This window comes from Python bivittatus, unplaced genomic scaffold (assembly GCF_059951505.1).
Source record: "Python bivittatus isolate LINGU-HERP-01145 unplaced genomic scaffold, Pbiv_v1 ctg000220_np1212, whole genome shotgun sequence".
Lineage (NCBI taxonomy): Eukaryota > Metazoa > Chordata > Lepidosauria > Squamata > Pythonidae > Python > Python bivittatus.
Window position 1 is genome coordinate 16372769 of NW_028277048.1, and position 16980 is coordinate 16389748.

Consider the following 16980-nt stretch of genomic DNA (forward strand, 5'->3'; position numbering starts at 1 on the left):
CACAATATGTACATTCTTTAATTTTGTGAAATGAAAACTGACAGAAATAGCTTGGTGCAAGTATTTGAGCCTAGCAGTCCATCAGATGGAAATATTTCTGGAGCCTTTGCCACAGGGTTTGGAAAGGATGAGGTCTAATTTTTTTTCAGAATTCTCACAGTGGGTCTCCCCTTGTCAAAGAAATATTATCAGAACTTCCAAGAGCAAGCAGATGAACAGAACGATCAGCTTTTAAGATTCCAGAAGACAAATAAATATGTTGAGGGGAAAAATACCCAAGAGGGAGCAGATTCATAGTATAGCTTTTCGTAGATTTGTGGTATAACTTTTAAGGGCCTGAAAAAAACCAAATTACAGAATTCCCCTCATCAAGTCCCACTCTTTCTGTGCCTTTGACACTTGCTACCCTTACCTTCTTATTACCTAAAACTAATTCTCAGCATTATCCACCTGTCTTTTTTATTCCTCTTTAGAGTAAGGCAACTGATGTAGTAACCATCTCTTCCAAATACAAGCAGAAGTATGAGTGCCGATTACCAGCTGCCGCAATGAAAATCCATCAAGACAAAGAGGAAGATCCACAGAGTTACAATGGACTAGGGATCTCAGAACTGCTGAAGCCAATGGAAGCAGCTCCATGCCTTATTAAAGTAAGTTTAGGCTGGGTTTGAAAATAAGGGGGCATTGGGAGACTTAAGCACAAACAAAAGACATGTTAATGTTTATTGAATGGGCTTTGTTAAGGGATCTGCTTTCTCATATCTATCCTGGAGATTAGCGATAATTTTGTGAGTCTGATTTAGTATCTAATGACACAGAAAATGAGGTCAGCTTAGTAAAAGCTGCCTTTGTTCTTAATCACTTTACAGTAATGTGAAATACTTTTACAGTTCTTATTTCCTTAATCTCTCCCAAATCTTTGGAAATAAATCTTTGATGTCCTTTTTTTTAATGAATGAAGGAATTGGCTGCTCAAATCAAAAGTTAGTTACCAAAGGCCACCCAGTGAATCTGTGCTGGGACCATACATTTGTTTTCCAGTGTCCAAACTCAACAGTAAGTAGCTTCACACATCATGGAAATGTTTGCAGCTTATTTGGCCTTAGTAAACATGTTGTGGAAATGCAGCCCTTGCATCTTATTCAGTAAACTATAGCTTGGTGTGAAACCAGCCATTTCTTCCTTTATGCCATACTGATATGTACTTTTTTTTTTCACAGTTGTTCCCAACCAAGAGATTAGATTGTCTTTGTTATTAGAAAGAATTGATCTTTCTGATTATTCCCTGTAACAATAACAATAGTACCTAAAAAAATGCCTGAAAAAAGGGTGCCTAGAGAACTTCTGCTACCAAAAGTCATAATATTTAAATAAACTGATGCTCAGCTTTACCTATTTTTAAATTGCTCTTACCCATTATTCAACTGAAGGTTGAATATGCCAGTTGAATCTTAATGCCAAACTAAAAACTCACTACCATAACTTCCTTTCCATTTCTCCTCTTCCAAGCAGAGCTTGACTTTTTAATTCTACAATATTTAAAATCTTTTAGCTAGATTTAGTGCATTATAAGCTCACCCTGTTTGTTTGTGTGGCCTGGTGTTTTCTGACTGCAGAATTCGCTGCTGCTGCTGCTTTAAGGCAGTTTTCCTTAAATCTGATCGGGGCTAAGTGTTATGGGAGTTGAAGTGAAAACACCAAGAAAGCACCAGTTTTCTGACCTTTGTTTTTAGGTGAATTTTAATTTCAGGGGTTCTTGTTTTAATGATCTTTAACTTTTCCCTTTTCTCTTAGACTAAGGATTGGTGGACATATGAATTCTGCTATGGGAAACACATCCAACAATACCACATAGAAGGTACTGATCTTCTCCTTTATTGCATATGTGGTTGAAGTGTAAGGGATTGGTGGTCCAGATTGAAAAATCTAAAACCCATAACTTCATTAGGCTATTAGAATTATAGTATGGTTTCAAGGACTTTTCACCAGGCAAGATGCTTCTTTTAATAAAGAACTAAAGGAAGAAAGAATGAGCCTGTTGTTCAAGCTGCAGTTGTAGACATGTGGGTGTTGTCTGTATATGTGTAAACAGAGTCTTATTAATTGCAGAAGTATTTTATTTATTTATTTATAAATCAAATTTATACGCCGCCCATCTCATTATATAAGCAGCTTACAGATAATTTGACGGAATCCAGGACTCTCCCAAGCTTGCTTGAATGAAAATATATGCAAACAATTGTGCCTCCACATATGTTTCTGAAATCTTAAAATCCCACTGTGTAGTTAAACAAGCTTCCATCCTTTAGTACAAACTCATGCTTTATGGAAAATGAAATTTATTGTTTTGGCTAAGTTTGGAAACATGTATTCCATAATCATGGATTTTAGGCTTCTAGAAATGAGGAGACCAACAATTGATCAGGATCTTTTGGGACGGTGCTGGGTGCAGCCTAATAACATCTGTAAATCTGATAAGACTTAATTTGAATGTTGGCCAATTTGCAGTCTTGATGGTGGTGGTGGAATTACACAGTCTGTTTGGCACATTCTCTTTTTTGCCTCAGAATGCAGAAATGAAACTTCTCATTTAATGTTGTTGCTTAATCAAGGATCTCAGACTTGATGCATACATAAATAGTTAATTTTTAAGGTATTACACATCTGTTTGTTTTGCTGCTGCAAACTCACATGCCTATCATTGGAGTTGGGGTGGAGGAATCTCTCCTGAGATTCTAGCTTTCAGTTTGCTTACTGACACTGTATCTCCCCTTGTGTTTCCCAGAATCTGAAATCAAAGGTGATATTCTTTATCTTGGGTATTACCAGTCTGCATTTGATTGGGACAATGAAACAGCAAAGGTGGGTGTTTCCCATGCCTTTAGCTCCCCATGGTCTTGATGGGATATTCCTGAGATAATACCTGGAGCTCAGGCACACATTAAGCCTCCTGTCTCCCAAGCACAGCACTGGAACTAAGTTAGAGACATTTCACTTCACTTAGCTGTCCCTTCTCTCCCCATCTGCCAATGTTAAGTGCTTTGATACCAAAGATTGATCTACTGTAGAGTAGCACAGCATGGCCTAGGGGCCATTAAATGCTCTGAGTTTCTATAATGTATGTCTCTGAATGAAGCAGGGGGTTGAATTCCAGTGTTCTAAGTGACCCTTTCCAGTTTAGTGATTCTGTAAATATATGGACTTGGTTGTTCTCTGTGTACTTAAATGGACATGTTTTATGGTATTTGAAATAGCATTTTTATTTTAAATTGGTAAAATGTAGGGTGCTTTTATAGCTTGTTTGATACTAAATTTTATTGTTTCTATATTGTAAAATGCCTTAAGGGTTAAGAACTTGGAAGGAGACCAAGAAATATATAATATAAAATAAAGGAATGAAATCTCTTGTAGGGATTGGATTGTGGAGTCCAGATATGTTCTCTGTTTAATTTTTCTTTCTTCTGTGGGACTGCTAGCTTGGAGGATTGTTGGGTTTCTCATTGGCTTCTGCCTCATGGTAGAGAGAGTTTGGGGCCAGAGGTTTCCTTCATTGAGGGCTCTGCAACAAAATGACCAGGGAATTCTTCAGGGCTTGATGTGTTACTCCAAGAATTGCCTCAGTATGCTTTCTAGCTTGTTGCATCATGAGCAACCCCCAGTGAGCCTGTCACTCCCCTCCCTTCCCTTTCCATACAGTTTAATGATAATTATCTATGCATAAATCCAGGGTGACAACAAGAAAAATCTCTGAATTTTACTAGAAATAAATTGCAAGAATTCTTGGGGTATGTCTTCTTTGTTTCTAAGTCCGGCTCTAAACAAATTTATATTTCACAGCTGGGGAGGGGAGGGGGATGCCATTAGTTTGAAGCAAATAACTTCTAAACTATGAACCCAGAAATGTTGCCTGAGAGTTCTCTGGTTTTGTCCCTACTTCTCACCCCAACTGCAGGCATCAAAGCAACACAAGTTGAAGCGGTATCACAGTCAGACCTATGTCAATGGATCCAAGTGTAACCTGAATGGGAAGCCCAGGGAGGCTGAAGTCAGGGTAAGAAGAAAGGGAACTCAGTTCACTGAATTGGGCGGAAAGCTATGGAAAGAGAAGGGCTGACTTGAGAAGACTTAAGTTGGCAGGGTGGTAGCATAAAACTGTGCTTTTTCTTTGCCCCCATGTTTTCTGCAAAGGAGAGTACTAGAGGAAGACCCCTAGTCATATTGTTGGCATGATAGATATTCGCTTGCTTGCTTGACTGATTGACTCATTTTTGCCTAGTGGTGGCTTTATCATAACTACCTTTCCTCTTAGAGCCCTTCTTTCATTTGTAGTTCTGCATCTCAGAAAAAAGAATTTTGTGGGCCACTAAACTAGTGATTGATCTAGGCTGAACTTTTATCCAGCACTGAATCTCTCTCTTATCCTTTTGGAGGGATTTTAGTTCCTTGCCTGCTATTTTCAAAATGAGATGACCCAGCTATTCTTTCCTTTGCTTCCCTTTCCCCAATTCATGAAAGCAGTCTTGGGATAGCTTTTATGCCATAGCTCCATGATAAGAGCATGCAAACTTTAAATGTAGAATGGGTCCAAAATGGATTCCAGGGCATCCTCAGTTAAAAGGGTTTCTGGGAGAAGGCTGGGAAAGGTTGATGCTTGAACCCAGTACTTCCCAAACCAAGGTAAATTACCCCAAATTGGGTAAAAGTGGTTTTTCTTTGGGTAACGACACAAACCCATTATCCAATCACAACAGGGACATTTAAATTGACTTAAAGATTGCCACATGTACCAAAATATATTAAAAAATCTCCCAAAATATTCCTATTAATATGAAAATTGATGAAATTACCAATAGTAATTTGTTGGAATGAAATAAAGATCATTCAGTGATACTGTTTTTATAATACAGGTAGTCCTCGAGTTACGACCATTTGTTCAATGACTATTCAAAGTTGGGGTTTTGGATAACAAAGGAAAAAGTTTGGGAAGCGCTGCTCGAACCCATACAGAAATGTTGCCTGTCAGAGTTGTGTAGAATAGAAGACAGCAGACTACAGTGCCCCAATGGGTTGAACTCTCATAAGACAGTGTCACTGGTTTTTCCTTACCTTGATTCCAGTTTTTGTGTGAGGAAGGTTCAGGAGACTACATTGCCCGTGTTGATGAGCCCCAGTCCTGTTCCTATGTGCTGACGATCCATACCACCCGCATCTGCCACCATCCGTTTCTGCGGCCACCATCCACAGCCACCCCTCAGACCATCCGTTGTCACCCAGCCCTGAGCCCTGCTGAATATGTGGAATATGTCAAGGCCCAAGTATGTAAGTATATCTTGTTAGGGAAGACGCAGAAGGTCCTTCCATGCCTCCTTTAGCCAGGGTGAAAACCTAAGGCTCATATATCGTTCCCTGGGTTGTCCTAGAAATTCGGGTATAGGGCCGCTCAGCTTTCTTACAGTCAAAACTATTGATGTCAAGACTGAAAGGGAAAAAAAAGATTGTCCTCGTATCTTATTTCCTGTGGATGACAGGATGGAGTGATGAGATCAATATAGGGAAGCGAGAGCAGAGTGCAGAGAGTAGGTTACAAATTTCACCTAAGCCATGAAGTCACTGAGCGATTCAGTTTTGGAGATTAGCCTAGTGTAACCATTAGGTTAGATGCATGCTTGTGAGGTGTGTTTTGTGGTGTGGGGGGAATGTTTGTATGCTTCCCTTTGGAGGGATAAAATAAGTCTATGTACTTCTGCAGAATGCCCCCTACCCATGTGACATTCAGGAGAACAGAATTCATAGAACTCCAGGGCATGTGATATCCATGCTGTTTAGATGCACTGAATAGCCACCTTGTGAAACCAGGGTGAATAGTCTAGGTCTGAGGACCGTGGGGTGGGGTGGGGTGGTGCTGGGGATTGTCCATCTGAATGGTCCCTCCACCACTGCTGCTGCTTCTCAGGCTTTCTTTAGTTCTGATTAGATTGTAAACAGAGGGCTACACCAGTGCAATACAGGTAGTCCCCAGTTTAAGAACAAGTTCCATTCCCAAGGTCTGTCCTTAAGTCGAATTTTTACATAAGCCGGAACAATATTTGTATAAGATTGTTGTGTAATGAACTTGAACCATTGTGTATTCAGCTTGAATTATTGTGTATTTAACTCGAATTTTGCTACAGTAGGCTCTGTTCTTAACTGTAACATGCAGGTTAATCTGTAACCTGGGTGTCCTTAATCCAGAGACTACCTGTATTGTGCAACAATCAGAGAATCTACTAGTAATTCCTTTGGAGAAAATCTTGCACTTGATGTTATGATGATCTGTTCATTGATCAGACATCTTCATGGGAGGTAGAGTTTTATAGGTTATCTAATACCTTAAATTACTGCAGCTGATACCAAGCGCAAAGTGGAGGAAATTTCTGAAGTCGAATTTCTGTCCTTAAGTCGAATTTTTACGTAAGCCGGAACAATATTTGTATAAGATTGTTGTGTAATGAACTTGAACCATTGTGTACTCAGCTTGAATTATTGTGTATTTAACTCGAATTTTGCTACAGTAGGCTCTGTTCTTAACTGTAACATGCAGGTTAATCTGTAACCTGGGTGTCCTTAATCCAGAGACTACCTGTATTGTGCAACAATCAAAGAATCTACTAGTAATTCCTTTGGAGAAAATCTTGCACTTGAAGTTATGATGATCTGTTCATTGATCAGACATCTTCATGGGAAGTAGAGTTTTATAGGTTATCTAATACCTTAAATTACTGCAGCTGATACCAAGCGCAAAGTGGAGGAAATTTCTGAAGAGCTGAAGACTCTAGATACGCAGCTGTGGACTGAGCAAGATGTCAGCCCTGCTACTCAGGATTCCAATGGAAATGGTAAGCTACCCTTACCTTTCCCTAACTGGGGCCCCCCACATTTCCCATCAGCCCTAGCACAGTCAGTGTGATGTTATTTAGAATATCTGGGGGGCACTAGATTGGGAATGCTAAATCAGACTCACAAAAGTGTCACCGAAATTAGTTAACATAGATGGTTTCAAGTGCCAAATTCTGTCTAGAATGGCAATGATTTATACATGTAGATAGAGATAGCGTAAACAAGAATACCAACATCATACACAAATTCATAATGAAGAGTTTTATTTTTAAGGGATTCCCAGAGAACAGTGATTTCCGTAGTCCCTTAAGGCTCTCTGGATATAGGAGAGAGAAATAAGGACACAACTTGGTTCTTCTTGATTATATGTAAACAACAACCAAAGCTTAAAAAAACCAACATGGTGGCCTCCCACATCTAGATGAGAAGAACATAGTGTTGGGAACTTATCATTGAATAATATAATAGAAATACTTAAAAGCAGCAATAGGGCGAACATAACATACGTACCCACGTCCCATATACATAGATGCACCTGACGCCTAGGTTTTGAAAGGTCCAGGCAAAGAAAAAAGACCTAAACCTCAGCCTCAAGCCTGGGAAGGTTATTCCACAGTTGGGATGCTACAGCAAGGAAGACATTATTTCTTGCCATCATCCATCTCATCTCAGAAAATAAAGGAACGGGAAGAAGATTTCTAGGGTTGATCTTAACATTTTGGCAACTTACCGCAGATGGAAACGGAATGTCCAATATTCCGGGCCCATGCTGTTTAGGACATTTGAAATTAAGAGCCAGCACTCCACATTGTGCTTAGAATGAGAGGTGATGCGAGTAATAAATCCCAGTGACTATAAAATATAGCGGATTATTAATTGAAGCTTCTAAATACCTTCAAAGCAGTCTTGCCAAAATGTCATACTGATCCTGATCGTAAAACTGACTTTTAAAACCCTCTTACAGCTGGGGGTTCATACCTGTGATCCAGGTGCAGATGTGCTGTATTTGGAAAATAGACTGGGCCTGCTCCACGCCGGCCCTCTGACTGTGGAATGCTCTTGCCAGAACCATTTGTCTGGCATGCACTGTCAGTCGTTTCTGCATGGCAGGTTGAAGAGGAATCCAAAGATCTGGAAGACAAAAACAAACAAAAAATGAAGGGAAAATAAGGAAATCCATAGGAAAAGGAGTGTTTTGAGGTTTTCCTCCTGAGGTTTTGGGGCTTTTATTCCCCCTGAGCCGTCACATCTTTAGCTGGAAGCTATTTTAGTTGCCTGAACTTTTAGTGAGCTGTGACAGCTTCTGTTTTGATTTTTTTTCTACTGGGTTTTCTGTTTCTAAAATGACTACTTGTTTTGTTAAAAAGGATGTTTAAATGGTGAACTTTATGTTATGGATGGCAGGGCAAATGGAGGTACTTATAAAGAAGCCAGAGAGTCTTAATTTGAAGAGTGTTTTTCTCTTATGAGCAACCTCAGCTGTTAGCTAACATGCAGTTTCCATTTTGGCCTGCAATTTCAGTTCACATGTTTGTTCCCTCCCTGCCTTTCAGCTCAGTCATAACTCTGGGCCATTTACATGAAATATAAAATATAGAAAGACAATTTAACTAATACAGCATAAAAACTGTTACCCATAGAAGCATCCAATCTACTCAGCACCAGTATCTCCTTGGACCAGACAGTTTTCATCAAGTTGCAGAAATCTCGAAGATAGGGTGCCTGGTGACCTCTGGACAAGATGTTCCAGAGTGTGGGGGCCACCACCAAGGAGGACTCCTTTTGAGCCCATGCCACCTTGAGTTCTCGTAGGGATGGGCCATCTACATTCCCTACCTGCAGACATATATAGATGGGGCTGATTCCATCTGGAGGAGATGATCCCTGAGGCACCCTGGAGCTAAGCTAGGGAGGATTCCAAAGGTCAAAACCAGCGCTTTGAGTTGGACCCAGAAGCCTGTCAGCAAGCAGTGCAGCCTCAGCAGGATAACAAATGGCCTGAATAAAAATGGATTTGCACCTTGGTTCAGAGCTATCCAGCAGTGGGGGGAAAAATACCTTGGACATAGGCAACAGTATAAAAATTGATTAAATAATAAATATAAAAGAGTATTTGAACCATAGATCTCATGACGATATCATAAAGTCAGAAAACAGATCAGTGTAAGGCCATGAAATACTAAACTATAAAAAGGAAATCAACCAGCTATTTTTATAATCAGTAAATTCCAAAAGCTTGGGGGAACTAGCCAGGATTTATCTTGTTATTGAAACAAAACTCAGGTACTGTCCTGATTTCTGGAAGAAGGTCAGTCCGTAACCAGAGTGATTCACAGAGTGTCTCTCACACTCCTTAATGTTTTTTTTTTAAAGTAAGAATCTTCTAAGTACAACTTAGAGTGCTTTTGGTTGTAGAATAAGAACGGCACGTCTCAGATTCAAATGGGTAAATTAAACTTTCCTAACTCAGCAATGACCTGGACAGGGCAAGATCTACAATGTTTATCCATTTACATGCAAATATCACTGCTTTGTAGCATTTCATTATACTCTCAGTACTCTGTCTGTATACCTTGATTCTAATTTAGGGAGGGAGGGGCAGTGATTTAGCAACTGAAGCTAAGCATAACTAGTTCCTTGCTCTGAGAAAAATTAACATTTTTGTGTTATGGGCTAAGTTAATGCCTTGTGTTTAAGCCCACAATCCTCATGTGTATATTTACACCCCCCCCAAAAATCACAACTAAAATGGCTGAACTAGATATAAAAATTCAGTGTCAAAAAGTGATTGTAGAAACTATATGCATGGGCACATACTTGCTTAGACCACCTTTTTTCTCATTTTTGCTAATTACGTGGGATGGGCACAGGGCTTGGAAGATTCCGCTCACTACATCCTCCTAGGACTTCTCAGAATGTTGAATTTCATATTTGTTGAACTTTTCCCACTTGGGTGGGAAAAGGTTAATCCTAAAGAGCAGGTCTCCCAGAGTTCTGATTAGTAAGATTTATTACAAAGAAGCTTAAAGTAATCACACAAACGTTCTGGCAAATACTCTACTTTCAGATGAGAAACCCTTTTATAGGCAAAAGAAGGTGGCAAGGTCCTGGTTCTTTTTTCCATGCTCTTTTTAACTCTTTCTACTAGATTTCTGATCAGCGTGAGAATCAGCTCTCACACAATTCCTCTGATTTTTTTTTAATAAATGTTATTAAAAGTTTTAAAAAGAAGATAAAAGCTAATAAACACTAATACAGAATAAAGAAAACAGAAAAAGAGAGAAAAAGAAAAAATGCAAAAAAAAGAGAGAGAGAGAAATAGAAAGAAGAAGCTTCTGATTTCCTTTGCAACAAATACAAAGTTCTCTCTTACTCTATGGTTACCAGAAAAAGCTCATGTTTTTTCTGTTATCCAATTTTTTTCCTAATCATCAAAACCACAAATCATAAGTGCATTTTTTTCTGCTTCATGCAAAAAGTCTATAAAGGGTTTCCAGTGAGTCATAAATGTAGATGCTCTCTTTTCTCTAATCAAGGAAATCAATTTAGCCATCTCTGCAAGTTCCATCCTCTTCATCAACCATTCCTCTATTGTGGTAGCATTGAACCTTTCCACTTTTGAGCATATAGTAATCTTGCTGCAGTTGTCAACAATTCCTTTGATTTCGAAATAATTGGGCAGCCCTCTTCTTTGTAAATATAGGGACTAGAAATCTCTAAATAGGACATGATGTTCTCTTTGTGCTGTCCTCTTGGCCTACAAATGTGTAGGTGTTACAGGGTGTTACAGAGATGCTCTTGCTTGGCTCAAAGGTTTCCCTCTCATTTAATGCCCTTTGCTTTACTTCTTTGATCAGTGACTCCAGCCCCTTCTCCTCCTCTTGAGAACGAAGCTGGGGATGATTCTGATTTCTGGGAGCGAGTGTTGCATGGAGATGGGAAAGCAGCCCAGATGCCAGACCAGACAAAGGTAACCTCCTATCACCATATCTCAGCTTCAGTGATTTGACAGCCAGTGATGTTAAGGATGGATCCCTATCTCACAACTGGTCATGCTTCCTTTGGGATTGTGAAACGTTCTTTCTTTTTTCTTTTTGCTGTAGCAAGATGGTCTTGCCTTTATTTTGCACATCTTTCTCATGGCATCTGATTTGGTTTATGCTTGGTGATTTATTTTAATTTAATTTTGTATGCATTTGCATTCTGCCCCTTTAGAGTATTTTGTGATGATTGAATGTAGGTAAAATGAATAAATTCATTTTACTTTGTACTTACACCTACTGTAAACATAGTAAGAAGGCAGCTAAAATCAGTGTAAAAATCTTCCTGAAGCATTACATTTAAACAGCTGCTGAAACCAGCAGAGTCTAAAAATATCAGTACTATCAGCAACAGAAGTACAGGAAATTAAAAGGAGAACTGAAAGATTGTTGATGCTGAAAAAATAATAGAGCACGCATGGGCAAATGTCTCCAGGGAAATAGGAGTCGGTGGGCACAAATTTAATTATAACAAGCCTTCCTGACTAAAAGTCCTATAAAGTGCATTTAAAAATGTAAAACTTGCCACATTTCAAGGGAGGAGGAAATTCCATAATCTAGGTGCTGTAGAAAAAATTCCTTTTCGTTACTTAGTGATTTTTATTTTAAAAAAGAGAAGGCAAAAAATATAGCCTTTGGAGATTTTAAAAACCAGGTGGTTTCTGTGGTTAAAGATCATCCCGTAAGATGATCCTATTTAGGAAGAGCAACCTTACCTAAAGAAAAGTGCAAGTAAAGTAGAGATTCCTAGACTAGTAATAGTGCAGTTAGGAATTAGCCACTATGGCTGCACAGAACAGCCTCAACACATACCAAAAAAACACTATGTTGGGTTGAGTGCATCAGCTGGGATTGGAAGAATTACCCAGATCACAGATCCATCAGGCAGAATGAATGGCAAAGCTCAAAGATGTGACCCTCAGAAATCCCACCCTGTTCATCTCTGCAGCAGTGTTTTTTATACGCAGCCGTTCCTCTTTTCTCCTTTTTGCAGGAGGAAGAACCAGGCATGAAGACAGCAGACAGTCGCCTAGCAGGTAACTGACTGTAAGATCGAGAAGTGCTTTGTGGATGGATTTAGAGAGTACAATCTGAACAGATGCCATGGAAGTGAGATGACCCAAGAAAACGCTTGGGACTTCAGTGTACCCTCTCTGTTTCTCAGCAGGGACTGACAATAAGGCACCTTGAATGCGTTCCACTTGCAGTACTCATGTAACACATTTATGTTTTTAACTACCTCTAAGGGGGCTAACTGCCCACTCAGTAGTAACATTTAATCTTTTTTTCAGGTATTTTAAGTGTTAAAATAGTAAAATACAAAGGAAAAAGAAGTCTGCATTGGATGGTGGTAATAGTCAATGGAACAAATCAAAAAGAAGCAACTTAATTATTAAGCATAATTAAAAAACATTATGGGAAAACTTTCTAGTAACACATTCTCCACCGCCTTTCCATTTGTTTCCGCAACCGCTGACCAGAACTTAGACATTTATTTTTCTAACTGAACATTGAAGATTATTGCTAGTATCTGTTTAAGTCCTTTCATTTGATATTTTTATTGGGCTCATACTGTATTTCCTAAAAAACATATTCCAAATGCCTACATTTGCCCCGCTGTGTAATGTGTAAGGAGGGAGCCATTCTTGCTTAAATTTGGTTAGCCTGATATGTACTGTCCGTTTTGCCATGGCTGGGTATTCTCTCCTTTTGGTCTCCCAATCTGATATCATCGATAAGGTTCCTCTTTTCCAGTGTTGTGCCAAATTTGTTCTTGCAGCTGTCAGCATATATCTTAGTAAATAGTGGTTTTTCATTTATGTTTTCTGGGATTATGCCCAATAAAAATATTTGTGGTTTTGTTTAAAATGTTATTTTTAGGATTTGCTGAATATTTTGATTATTTCTTTGGAGGGGTTCTTTCACATAACCCCCACATATGATAAAATGTTCCTTCTTTGTTATTCCAGCATTGATCATTATACGATTTGTGTATCTTGGTAATTATTGGCAGAGCTACATACCATCTGTAAAAATTTACTCTTAATCTTTTATAAAAGTGAAAGAAACAACTTGCGCCAGTAAAAACTGGGACATGCTAGGCTTGGCTTTGATATACTGTAAAGCCATAGCATTTTGCACTCATGCTTCATTTTCCCAGCTCAAGGAAGAGAAGGGAAGTGTTTCCTTCACTTTTGAATTAACTGCATTTTGCTGCTATGCTCAGATAGAAGCGAACTGTGATTAGACTTGAATATGGCTTTTCCACTATGTACTTTGTTTTATCTACCATGATACGTGAGCCTCATCCCTTATAGATTAGTTGAGCAAACCATGGTTTAAAAATACCGGTTTAGTGTTATGGGTAAATGCAACCTTTCTGCATTTCTGTTTGGTGATAATGCTTTTGTCATTAAACCTAAGTTACTGAGAATGAAGTGAGAGCTTCCAGTCACTGTTTCACGGTTGGCTGGAGGAAGAATAAAGAGAAAGGCAACATATGAGCTCATGTCTCACTAGCGTGGTATTGAACTCTGTTTTATTATGGGAATAGGAAACCATGAGGCAAATGCAGCATGTAGCGTGTCAGTGAACAGGGCAATTGTACCACATTGCTCTGCACAAAGAAAGGGAACCTGTGGAGGCATCTGGTTAGCAGGTGCAAACTATGCTTGATGCAGTGAAGGAACCTTAATGAAGAGGAAGGCCTTCCGTCTGTCTTCAGACACAGAATAAATTACACAAATGGATACAAGCAAACTTGCATACAGTTGATACGGGGTACAGAATTGAACATTACTGGGTGCTGTACATATATTCTGGAGAAGGTTTCCTGCAAGCACCTGATCTCCAAATAAACTGAATTCATTTTGTCTGTATTTTTCCAGATTTTAAGAAGAAGATACATTTCAAAGTTATTCGAAACCCTGGTGACTTGGTTCAGTTTATTCAAGAGATGAAGGAGAATGCCAGGAAGGTAAGGCTTTTTAGTCGGACTTCCTAAACTGGCAGAGTTTACTACAAAGACGAGCATCTCTTTTGCCCATGTAGCTATACTGAGCAATCTCCCCCATCTTGGTGCCCTGCAGTTATTTTGGTTTTTGATTTCTAAAAGTCCCAGTCAGTATGGTGCTGGGTATCCATAGACTCACACCAATGCACAAAGAAAGGGAGAGGGGGAATTCAGAACATTTTGTAATTGGCCTTGCTTCCCCAAAGCAGCCAATTTGTATACCCAAGGTCCTTTCGGAATGTGCCCACCAACCCACAATGCCTGGAAGCCCTTTTTCTACCCTTTGCCTGCTTGTGGCTCTAAAAGCATTCTTCATTTTTTAACTTGAGCTGACAGTTGGACTGGGTGAATTGGCCAAATGCTCTCTTCCCCCATTGCAATTTCTGAACTCTGTCCCTTTAGGGCAAAGAGAAGGCTAGTGAATCTGATGTCACAGTGCATGAAAGCCCACCCCAAAGTAAAGCAGACTCAGAAACGGAACACTCTGAAGATGGAGCTCAGGAAGATGAGGAAGATGAAGAAGATCTACTAGGGAAATTTGAGAAGGAATTGGAAGATATTCTGCTGCCTAAGTCTGAAATGGCCAAGCTGAAGGAGGAGGTGAAAACCGAGATGGAGAAGGAGTTTGACAACATCATTGATGAGGTCAGGATCCATGGGAGTGGCTCCATTTCTCTGTCCAACCTTCTGACCTCCCCCTCCCAAAAGGGTGGTGGGGCCATTGCTAAGTATTCCCAATCTTTGATCTTCTCTTCCTTGCATGCCCATTTCCTTCCATACAGGAGAAAATGAAGTCCTAGACTGGGTGGGGAAGAGGGCTTTGAGGAAAAGATTGGAGAGGAAGTGCAAAATGATTCTGTAAAGTAATGAATGAGCTCAAGATTGCCCAGTAAAATGCCCCCTTCGTATTGCAAGCTTCCCAGAGCCCTATATGCCCTGTAGATTGCCCGAGGGAGAATAGTAGGCCCCATTCTTTTGGTATCTGTTTGTTTGTTTGTTTCCCTCTACTACCCTTATAATTCTGGGGAAGAAGATCAGAGCCTACTCAGTTGAAGTTGGCTTATGGCATGGTTTTCAACCCTGATTGCAGAGGATTTTAAATATTGTGATGGGAACTGCACACGTAAGGCTGGGTTCCTCACTGCAGGCATTATCCCTTCAACATATTGGGGGTCTTGAAGCCAAGTGATGGGGTTGCAGCAGGAAGGGTAGCACAGAACACATTGTCCTTCTTGCACCAGAACACATTGTCCTCCCTCCTAAATATATGCATGGTGAAGATGTAATCACATTCCACATTTCTCCTTCTCCTACATTCTTGCCAACTTGTGATGCATTTTAAAAAGGGATGTGTATCATCACCGTGTCTAGAAACTTCATTTAAAAGTGCTTCATGAATCAAGTTTTGCACTGAATTGCCAAAAATTATAGAGCCTGCTGAACAAATTAGTCAGGCTTAACTCTGATACTTCTGAAGAACTCTGATCTAGTAATCCATTATTGCTGACCAACAGGTTGAGGATGAACTGGAAACAAAAGGCCTGAAAGGTGAGTTTGACCGAAAACAAGCCTCCAAGTCTTTGGCTTCTACCCTCAACAAACTCATTGACAAGTTGGATCCTGGCAAAGCCGCACATCAAGAAGATAAGGTGCAGAAGCAGGAGGAGGAAGAGGAAGAGGAGGAGGAGGAGGAGGAGGAGGAGGCAGTAGATGGAAGCAACACTGCTAAAGAAAATGCCCCTAAGCCAACCACTGGTATGATCCAAAAGCAACAAAATTAATGTTATCTTGAGTGTTGATAATTTGGATAATGTTTCCAAATCAGCCAGCAGGGGGCATTATTTGCCCTAAACTGTGCACGAAGTGATGTCTTCCTTGAGCTGATCAAAGATCAAGGCAAGGTAGCTAGCAGTTCTCCCAATAGTTTTATATCATCGACCATGGTATCCTGTTCAACCATCTCTGCTGGATTGGAGCTGGGGGACACTGTTTTGCAGTAGTTCTCCTTCCTGAGGGGTAGTTCCGGCTGGTGGGGGGAAGAAAGATCTGCCCAGAGATCTCTACTTTGTAGAGTGCCTCTGGGCTCTCTCCACTTCTTTTTAACACCTAATGAAACTACTGGAGGTGGTCATACATTTGCATGAGTCTAGTGTCATAGTATTCTGATATACCAGCTATACATCTTGGCCCTGGGCCAGGCAGGTAATGTGGTAGAGGTCCTGTCCCAGGGTCTGGAGGCTGTCAGGGTCTAGATGGAGACACAGATTCAGACTGCATCTCTTCAAGATGAAGGTTTTGGATTTATGGGCCAAAAGTTTCCAGGGAAATATCATCTTTGACTCTGAATGGAATAGCATTCCCCGTTCAGAGGTGATTCTGAGCTGCAGCCAGATGGGCTTTTGTACAGTTACAACATGTGTGCCAATTGCAACCGTTCCTGGATTGGGAGGACCTGCTCACATGCCTCAGTCACCTCCTGTGTGGATTACTGTGATGTACTTTAAATGGGGCTGCCCTGAGGAAGAATTCAGAAACTAGAGCTGGTACAAATGCGGTGGCCTGCATAGTGATGAGTGTATCCTGATACCCCATTGCTTCAGCAGCCATGTTGGTTGCCACTTGGCTTCTGGAGGTGATTCAATGTGCCACTTGTTATCTAAGTCCCTGCATGGCTCCACACCCAGTTCTCTGAGGGAATGCCTTCCTGCAAATTCATCTGCCTGTCCAGTCAGATTGAATAATGGTCAATTCCCTCCAGGTCCTCTCTGTAGGAGATTGTCATCTGATGGGGCCTCAGAAGCAGGCATTTTCACTTATCACCCCCACAGTCTGGAACTCCCTCCCCATGGAGATCTGGTCTGCTCCTTCCTTCCTGTGTTTCAGGAGAGCAATTAAGACCTAGCTGCTCCATCTAGCGCAGGAGAAGGGCATGTTGTGAGGGAAGGTTGGAATCTGGTGGGCTTTGTATATTTTCTGTTTATTATTTTAATGTTGCTCATTTTGTCTGTATCACGAACAGGCTTATTATTTCCCAACCATTAGTCTAGAATT

General features: G+C 40.3%; 1 protein-coding gene across 2 annotated transcripts in view; it reads left to right on the forward strand.

The window, feature by feature from the left end:
- Positions 1-16980, forward strand: part of OS9 (OS9 endoplasmic reticulum lectin) — a 41059-nt gene that overhangs the window by 12932 nt on the left and 11147 nt on the right. For both annotated transcript variants that reach the window (XM_088137980.1, XM_088137981.1), the window contains exons 2-12: positions 474-650; positions 1795-1858; positions 2786-2862; positions 3953-4051; positions 5118-5319; positions 6765-6875; positions 10734-10846; positions 11911-11953; positions 13805-13893; positions 14332-14574; positions 15444-15684. In XM_088137980.1, the coding sequence (XP_087994106.1) occupies positions 474-650; positions 1795-1858; positions 2786-2862; positions 3953-4051; positions 5118-5319; positions 6765-6875; positions 10734-10846; positions 11911-11953; positions 13805-13893; positions 14332-14574; positions 15444-15684 (1459 nt within the window). The remainder of the gene's footprint in view (positions 1-473; positions 651-1794; positions 1859-2785; positions 2863-3952; positions 4052-5117; positions 5320-6764; positions 6876-10733; positions 10847-11910; positions 11954-13804; positions 13894-14331; positions 14575-15443; positions 15685-16980) is intronic.